We start from the raw sequence: 9316 nt of genomic DNA on the forward strand, positions 1-9316 counted from the left end.
AGCTGGTTTATTGTCCTGCCTTCTATCTCTCTGGTGTATCTCTTGAAGCGGCTGGCCAAGGCTGTGAGTCTTTGCTTGGCAGTTTCCAAGGCCTCAGGTATGGACAGCTTGCTGTACTTCTTAGGCATCCTCTTCATTCCACCTTTCTGCAGCTCCAATAGTTGGCTCACTTTCCTCCGTGCTACCTTGATCTTGGCCTCTAGTCTCCTTCTCCATGGAGGGTACTGCTTCTTGTGTGAATGTGTGTGTGAATGGGTGGATGACTGGATATGTAAAGCGCTTTGGGGTCCTTAGGGACTAGTAAAGCGCTATATAAATACAGGCCATTTACCATTTACCATTTGTGGCTGTTCAACTTGTAGCTAAGCATTTCACTGATCACTGCTGCCATGGTGTAGATCAGCTGGTTAGTCTCTTTAATAGTGGTGGTAGGTATCGTCCATAGTGCTGCATTCACATCATCTAGTAGATCTTCTGAGGGTATTTCACGTAGTCTTGGTAACTGGCTATGGAGGATCCGGGTTTGAAGCTTCGCCATGATTCTATCTTTTAGGCCAGCTCCTCTCGCACTCAACTATCCTTATTCTATTGCACCTGCTGTTTAGTATCCAATGTGATGATATCTCCCCCCTGACCTGTCATCCTGGCTCCCCCTTGCCATAGCATTTGTGTTGTACCTCATCAATCTCTAGCCATGAGAGCAGTTCTTTCTTCTAAAAGTTGGAACACTGAGCTACTAGTTGTGTTGCTGTCAATCTGGTTGCTGGGCATCAAAGATTCCTTAGGTTCTTCATCCTATTCATGTAGCCCAGTTCTCATCATGGATCCTGGTTACTCAACACCTGGCGCAGGCTTTGTTAATCCATGCGACGTCAAGCCAGTATGGCTTCATTTAGCAGCTGGATAGTGTAGTGGTAAGACTACATGCCATTTTATAACAGGAGTTGTGGGTTAAACTCCCGACCAGGACATCTGTAAGAAATCAAGGTAAAATAAAAAGTAAAGAATGAAATCTGAACAGAAATAAACCCTCTGTCTATTATCAATGAATGAAGAATTAAAACCAATCATAAAACCTAATAATAAGCAAGAGTATAAAGTACTTAAAAAACCCTCATACCTTAGGTCCACAACCCCTGTCTCTATAAACCAGGTAATGTTCGGTTAAAACTATACTGGGAGAAACTAAAGCTGAGGCGCTGGGAAGACACGGGGGAACGCACACAACCTAGAGGGACGACGCAACACGGAACAAAGGGATACTCTGACATAAATACACAGAAGGAAATGAGGGAAGTGGGAACACACGGGGAACACAGCTGAGGACAATTACTCATGACCGAGCGGGGAGGACACGAAACTGAAAATAATGACACCAAGATGTGGACCTTAAACACAACACAGTACACAGAGAAGAGCACAGAGAGAGAGGCAGAGAACAAGGATGAATACATGAGGGGATGAGGAGAACACAGAACCCAAAGGACGGGAACACGGTACCAGAACAAACACCACAATAAAAGCATGAACACAGGGGGAATCCAAATACCAAACCAAACAATCCAATGAACATAAGGAACAAAATACAAAACCACAGGAAAACTAAGAACACTGGGTCAAAATGACCCAGGACCATGACAAAACATGTCATTGACAAGGGACAGTTCGATACTTGAATGAATGAATGCCTTTTTTTGTCACTTGCATTTGCCTGCATCAAAATTTCAGCCTTTCTGACTGTACATAAAATACACAAACATCATATTGGGGAGACAGGTCAGACAAGGTGGCATTTTAAAGAAACAATGAAATGTATAACACAAAAGGGCAGTCGAGGAGAAAAAAAGAAACTCTGCTCATACTGGTCCCCAATAGGGAATCAGTATGAGAACAGAAAACAAAAACTCCTCAGCACAAAAAAGCACATGTATCTTCACATTGTAACACCATGAAACACAAGACAAGCAACAGGGAAATATGCCAATGTGCACAGCAGCATCTGATACGCCGTAGTACTCTCCACATCCGAAGCTGATTCGCCGTCCACATCACCATTGGTAGCTGCACTGAGCCTGTTTTTCACTGCACACCTTCTCGAGGTGTTGAAGGCCTAATCCTAACCAAAATCATTTATTCAAAATCTGCACTTTGTTTTCACTGAGGCAACAGCAGAAAACAGATGAAAGATGTGGCAAAGGGAAGTCGAATGCCAACAGCTGTCCATCCTCTCCTAATTACACCAAGCCAGAATTTACTCAGTGTTTGTGCTGCAAACCTCAGCCGCAGGATGGAATCAGATGTCATATCGATGAACTGGTGTTTTTCAGGAGAAGTAAAATCAGCAGGTGCAGCTGCATTAAATGGATCTGTCATTTAGTCATACTGAGCACCGTTGTTTCACCAAGAGCATTTCTGGAAAAATGCTCTTTGGAGAAGAGATGTGTCCCTTAAGACATGTGCCACCTCCCAACTCCTTGGTTTCAGCAAATTTACCCAGATGACATGACTGACAGGAAATTACATTTCCTTCATCAAGTTTTCTGCTGAGTGAATGCACAGATTTTTGTCTGCCAAGAGGTTTTCTCTGCTTCAAGGCTGAAGATTTAATTTCACTTTATAATATATTGCTGATATAAGCCAGCTTCATCACTTCATCACTAAATTTTCTTGCTTTTCTTTGCCATGGTCTGTGCAACATTTATGCAAACATGCACACACTCACACAAACTGTCACAGATGCAGGAGAAAGAGTACCCCGGATTCTCTTCTCCTTGCCAATTTCTGGCTTGGAGTAATAATCCGATGTCAACTGTCGCCACACATCTTCCTTAAATGCCACAGGTCTAAGAGGGAGGCTGATTAGAAGCAGCGGGCAGGGCGATCAAGTGCAGGTGAGTCCACAGCCGCGCGGAGGAGCCTCTGTCCGGGCCACACCCTCCCCGGAAGCGCGAGCTTCCGTAAACAAACGCCACGGTTGGGAGAGAGGAGAAACAGGAGAAAACCAAAATAACAAAACCCAGGTTGCCCGGGGAGGACCGTCCGACCGTGACAGTAACATTGTTTGTGTCCCATTTCAGATTATATTCTGTAATATAAGAAACAAGAAGCATAAAGAGCTCATGAGCTCATCTATTTGGGATGTACTTTTAACAGTGAAAATCCTCATGCAGTGACTCTTAGGTGACAAAGTAATTATAAGCAATGAATAGACATCCTTTATTGCTGTCTGCAGCCTAGTTGACCTGTAAGGCACTGTTACCTTTACGTTAGCAGATTTTCCCAAGCAGCCAGGAAAACAGGCTAGCTTAGTAATGGTGAGGAGAAGGCATAATCCTAAACAGAAGCCCATGATTCATGTTTCAAATAGCTTTTCCCTACTCTGGCTGTTGGTGATTCTGTTTGGAGAAATGTGACGTTGTGTAATGTTGATTCGGTGTGTGGCTTTGTCAAAATGAGGAAAACCTGGACTTGTTAGAAGATGTGGCATCCATCTCACTTTGGATGAAGTGGCTAACATTCCTCTCTCTTATAATTGCCTGTTAGCACTTAATAATTATTAGTATAGCAAGTAATAATTGATCAACATATTGATTTATTCTGCCTTACAGAAAGCTGGTTACAGCAGGATAACTATGTTAGTTCAAATGCAGCTCATCTACTAATCGGAAGGTTAGTGGTTCGATCCCTGGCTTCCCCAGTCTGAATGACAAATATCGTTTGGCAAGATACTAACCCCATGTTGCTCTCCGTGGATCCATCAGAATGTGGATGTTGGCTAGGAAGCACTGAAAAGCACAGAAAGAACTGTTTGTGTGAATGGGTGAATGTGGCACTTCGAGTGCTCTGGGAGAGCAAACAGGGTTCTTTCCAGCACAGCTTGAGGATGGCCCCGGGTATACTTCCACTTTTGATGGTCAGCCTGTCTTTGCTTGGGATACCCCACAGGAGGAAAGAGCTAATTTCCTTGTGCTGCTTCTGTGGAAGCTCTGCTCCTGCGCTCATGTTGGGTTGATGCCAGGCAGATTCACCTGAGACTGGTTGAGGCTGGACTAGTCCATGCTGCCTTGTGTTTACCACCTGGGCTGCCATCTAAAAGGTGTGGAAAGCTAGGGCCCAACACAGCAGGAACCCTGATTTTGTGTGTAGCTTACGCCACCAAAAAAAACTTGTAATAAACAGCCACTCAGTTTGTAGTCTTATATTTTAAAGGACTTGTTCTATAATGAGAATCTGGATTTAATGTTAATCTTTTTGGCCTGGCAGCGTGATAATAAAATGTGGTATTTTTAAAAACTATATTCTAGAGTTCCAGTTCATTTGTGCTCCTCACATCTTTGCCAAAGGAAGTGGAACAGCTGTAAGCTTTAAAAAAAGACATTTTTATGCCCGATGATCCGTTTCAGCTTTCACTGCTCTTTTAAGGTTCATAATGATTGAGAAAGGCAAGAAAGTGTTTATTAAAACAAACAGTTTCTTGCCATTCTCAATCAGGTCACTCCTTACAAAGTGGCCCTTGCTCTGTCAATTTCCACTCACCCTGGTTAATTAATAAGACTTGCAGCCTTCAATATTTCCATCGAAAAGCAGGATGACTGCAGAAGTCCCGAGGTTTGGTTGTCTACTGTGAACACTTCAAAGAGCTCATTCACTCTTACTCGCTCGATCCTCTTATGTCAGTAATCTTGCTATAAGAATAATTTCCGTTTATCATTGGATACTATCAACTGTATTGTTTCTCCTCCATCTCAGCACGCTCTGTTACTTTCTGATGATGATTGTAACACATTTATCAATCACTTAAATCACATAAATAATGTGATGTCCTCAAACTGCTTCCGTTCGGTGCCTTGAGTCATTTATTTGGCTTTGCTAAGGTAACTCCTCTACTAAAGAAACCTAACCTTGTTGACAGCTCTATTGGTAACTATCAGCCTATTTCACAATTAGCAAATTATCAGAAAAATTGTAAAAAGTTTGTTCGAATCTTAAGTATGTCATGGTGATGGAAGCCAACAGTAACACGGAACAACTATTTCCCTTTTTATTAAAAACCTCAGTGTGGACAACCACTGTCCTCCTGCAGTGTGTCATATATGCAGTACAATGTTTCACATACTTTACCACTTTGTTGTTGTGAGAGCCGTATTCTTTTATAGCAGCATCAGTCACTCCGCTCCTCAATGTGCACACTGCAATCTCAAATATTATTTAAATTCTACTTTTTATTCTGTCTATAAAATAGAGAGAATCCTTCATGTAAGTAAAAAATATGTTTATTTTTGTTAGACCCCCACATGCAGTTACAGTAGTTGTTTAACTCTTTTCCATTAAAGTGTTTATGTTGCTCATCTACAATGGACTTATCGAATTAATTACCTACTTGAAAAACAGCCAGTTTCTCATGTCTGACACAGAAACATGCAAAATAGATACACAAAGTTGAAATGCAACTAATACAAAACCATACTTTTCCAAACTCTATATTTCTCTGATATAATTTCAGTTCCAACAGCAGAATTCGTCATGCGCCCCGGGAAAAGGCTGGACTATCCTAGGAGGACAATGACACAAGCACAAAAAGAAGACAGTACTGTTATTTAACTGGTCATGTTGCAATCCTGGTACCATCATCATCCTTCAAATGCATTTATTTCCAACTTCTACTTAAACTTTAAGTATTTATATTTCATTTAAAAAATAAATAAAACTAAGTGTCAATCAACATAAATGTGTTCTGCAAATTATTACTTGGCGTACTTTATAGTATGAACAAAAGTGGACTGTCCAAAACATTTTTACAATGAATAGTGTGAAGAAGGTCAATGTTTAAGGCAAAGCTGAGATAGTTTGGACATGTGCAGAGGAAGTTGGTGTGATGGAGGCAGATGAAGGCTCAATGCTGTGCCAACCCCGAAAGGCAGCAGCCCGAAAGAATAACAAGTGAGAAAACACATCAACACAATTGTCACGTTGTCAAGTTAAGAACTTGTAGAATATGTGAATGCACATTTAGTCAAAATCCAACTGCATGCACATTTTTAAGGGTTGACATGTTCTAATGCTCTGTATTTATTTAACAAATTTAATTCAAATTTGTGTTTTGCTTCTCCGACTGCAGTCCTACCTCTTCCACTATTGCATCCCAAGCCACTGGCATTTCCTATTCGATCGATCCTGGCTCCAAAACAGCCAGAGGTGCGTTTCCTGGTGGCCATCAGCAGGTCCTGGAGGCGGCTCCTCTGATTCACAGTCTTGCCCTCAGTTAGTGGTTGGGCTTTTTCAGATATCAGAGGTTCTTGGTTCCCCTCTTGGTCCCATCCTTGGCTGGCCTGGCTGCTTTTGGGCTCTTGGTTCATGTCTTCATAATAAGCTTCCAAGTCTTCTTTCTGGACCACTTCATCCAATGTCTCCTCAAAGCGTTCCAGCAAAGACTGTTGTAGAAATCATAAAGCATCTAATAAATCAGGTGGGACGTGCAAGTGTGTGTGTGTGTGTGTGTGTGTGTGTGTGTGTGGATGGGTGGGTGGGTGGGTGTGGGTGTGTATACATAATGAGGGTGACAGGCTGCAACAACACCCCCCTGGGAGCCAGAGTCAGGTCCATTAGACCATGAGACCCAGGCTGTCCACGGACCCCCAAGAATAGTGAAGACCTGAGGCCACACATCTCGATGACAACCACGTGAAGGAAGAGGGAGGCTCCACATGGAGCCCCCACTGCCAAAGGACAAGGGCCCCAGAGAACCAATGGGTAACCAACCCCACAAGAGGCCGGCCATCCCAGCGTGAGCCAAAAGAAAGGTCCCAGGTGATGAGGATTGTTTGTCAACCCTTGTTTAAAGGACAATAGTGGACTTTTAGAATGAGATGAAGTTGCTGAACCCTGACCTCCAGCATCTCAAATCAGTTGGTTTAGCTATAAACTTGTGTGAGGAATTTATTGACAGTGGGGGTCTGTCTGTCAGAAAAGGAGGAATAAAAGCTGCCTCAGCTAGGTAAACAGGAAGCAACAGTTAACCCAGCTGACTCTCACACTGGATTATTACACCTCACAGAATCTCAGTTCCTATGTTATGTTTCTTCTGCTAATACTGATACTATAGTGTACACTGCAAGCTTTTAAATACAGACCTTATGGTGCAAGTGAGTGTTTGAGATATAAAGGATGAGTATGACTGTATGAAAAATAGAGTGCTTTTAAGATTGACAATTGTGACATGAGCACCCGACAGCTGGTCAACAATGCTCACACTCAATGCCTCAGGTGCAGATCAAATTGAAAAACACACAGCAGTGACGAGTTGTGTGGGGCCACCAAGGTAGCCAGGAAAGACCCAGTTCATCAGCTGATCATCTAAATCCCCTACTACACCCTACCTGGGGTCCCAGGGTTGGGACTCACCATCTCCACCGCAAAGCGTGGACTAGAGTCAGCAGATGGGTCCCGAGTCTGAGAGCCCACCTGGAGTCACCCACTCAGCCAACAACAAACAAGAGGGACCCATCATTCACGATGTTTAAATTTTAAATATCACAGTTATCATCAGTGCACAGATATTGTGACGTTCACACTATGAACCAAAGGCTGCATACTTTCAAAACAATGGATGTTTTTATTGCCTAATTTAATAGGTATGCAAATATTAACAGCATATCAGGAATAAAGGTGAAGGTTTTGTTCATGTGTTGTCAGTGCTGTGTCAGAGTCAAAGCAAACTCATTAATAACTGTCTACTTCAGCCACAGCTAAACCACAGCTTGTTATTCTGGAAGTAGAGAGCTCTAATTTCTAGTTCACCTCAGCTAATTATAAGATGAAGGAAGAATGAAGATGAAGGTTTTGATGAAGTTAAAATTACAAGTGAAAATCAGGAGAACAAAGTAAAGCTGGTATATCTTTGAGATCAGATCAATGTGAGGTCACACTCTAATGATAACTACTTTTCGACATTGTGTTGCTTTGTTTGTAATCGCCTGATCTGTTGTTGTGTCTTCTTGGTGTCATCACAACAGTCAACATTTTATCTTGTTATGCCCTCTCAATACTCACAAATCCAAAGAAAAGCATGTCAACACGTGGTCTGATTTAAACTATATTTGAAAAAAACTCTTTACTTTGTCAAGTAAAACATAAATCAGTTATACTGGACTGGATGCATTTGTGCAATTATAAAATGCTTGTAGCATTCCTACAAGCATGGTATAATTGAAGACACTGATACCAGTGAAACTGCCTTTGAATGACTTTTAAATGTTGTAATAACAGGAAATATGTTATTCATGCAACTATTTTCTCATCTTTGACCCTCTCTCTGTTTGAATATCAAAGTACCTGACCCTTCACAGTGTAATGTTTTCACAAATGGTGTGTTGATTACAGGTGTGACATGGTTTCTTACCTTGAGCTGAGCCAGGTCATTAGCAGATGAGGGCCTCCCCAGTATGTGGCTGCTAACCAGTGTTTGCTGACACAGCAGGGCCAATACACCCCACAGAACCTCAGTTCTCATGTTATGTTTCTTCTGCTAATACTGATACTATAGCATGCACTGCAAGCTTTTATATACAGACTGGCTCACATACACAACCATCTACATACACTTACCATGCGCCAGACAGGCAGTGCCATCATTTTGTAGACGGCCCCAAGTGCATTCTGACACCTCTAAATGATAAGGCCGCTGGTCAGATGTCTCTTTAAGTGGCGCTTGGTGGTAAGTGACATGTGTGTGTGTGTGTGTGTGTGTGTGTGTGTGTGTGTGTGTGTGTGTGTGTGTGTGTGTGTGTGTGTGTGTGTGTGCATGTGTCTATGTATACAGTATATGTGTCTGTGTATCATCATGCTTTCCAGTCAGCAGTGGCATGACCTAAGGAGCCATCTTGGATCTCTGAGCTGTGTATTGGGAAGAATGCAGTTTCACTATGCAAATACTTAACACTGTCTACACTCCTAAGAATGAAACGTACCATAGTAGGTTAAAACTGCTGCTCGTGGTTCCATGGTTTAGATTAGGACAGGAAGGAAACAATGTTATAGTCAAAGGAATATAAACAGTATCGTGAATATGATTTATTACCATAACTGAAGGCATTTCTTCCTGCCATGAGTTTGTAAGGTAGGAATAATACAGCCTATAATCTAAAATTATAGGCTGCATTATGAACAGGCATGAACAGGCGGTATTATAGAAAAGAAGAAGCATATACTGTGAGTATGTTTCAATAATAGGTGGCCTTTAATAGAAAGTAGACAAGAATTACATGGACTCAACTTTCAAGAAACAATCATAAATTTACATGTTTTATAACAAACAAGT

General features: G+C 41.9%; 1 protein-coding gene across 1 annotated transcript; it reads right to left on the reverse strand.

Annotated features, from left to right (window-relative positions):
* Positions 1-5257: 5257 nt before the first annotated feature.
* Positions 5258-8583, reverse strand: nppa (natriuretic peptide A). Its single transcript, XM_085259573.1, has 3 exons — positions 8399-8583; positions 6125-6431; positions 5258-5551 (listed from the first exon to the last, which is right to left on the reverse strand). The coding sequence occupies exons 1-3, from the start codon at positions 8507-8509 to the stop codon at positions 5547-5549; spliced, it is 423 nt and encodes a 140-aa protein (XP_085115699.1). The 5' UTR covers positions 8510-8583; the 3' UTR covers positions 5258-5546.
* Between the last annotated feature and the right edge of the window lie 733 nt (positions 8584-9316).

This window comes from Mchenga conophoros, linkage group LG20 (assembly GCF_057382185.1).
Source record: "Mchenga conophoros isolate Kocher_MC1m ecotype Shallow Benthic linkage group LG20, M_conophoros_male_GT1.1, whole genome shotgun sequence".
Classification (NCBI taxonomy): Eukaryota; Metazoa; Chordata; class Actinopteri; order Cichliformes; family Cichlidae; genus Mchenga; species Mchenga conophoros.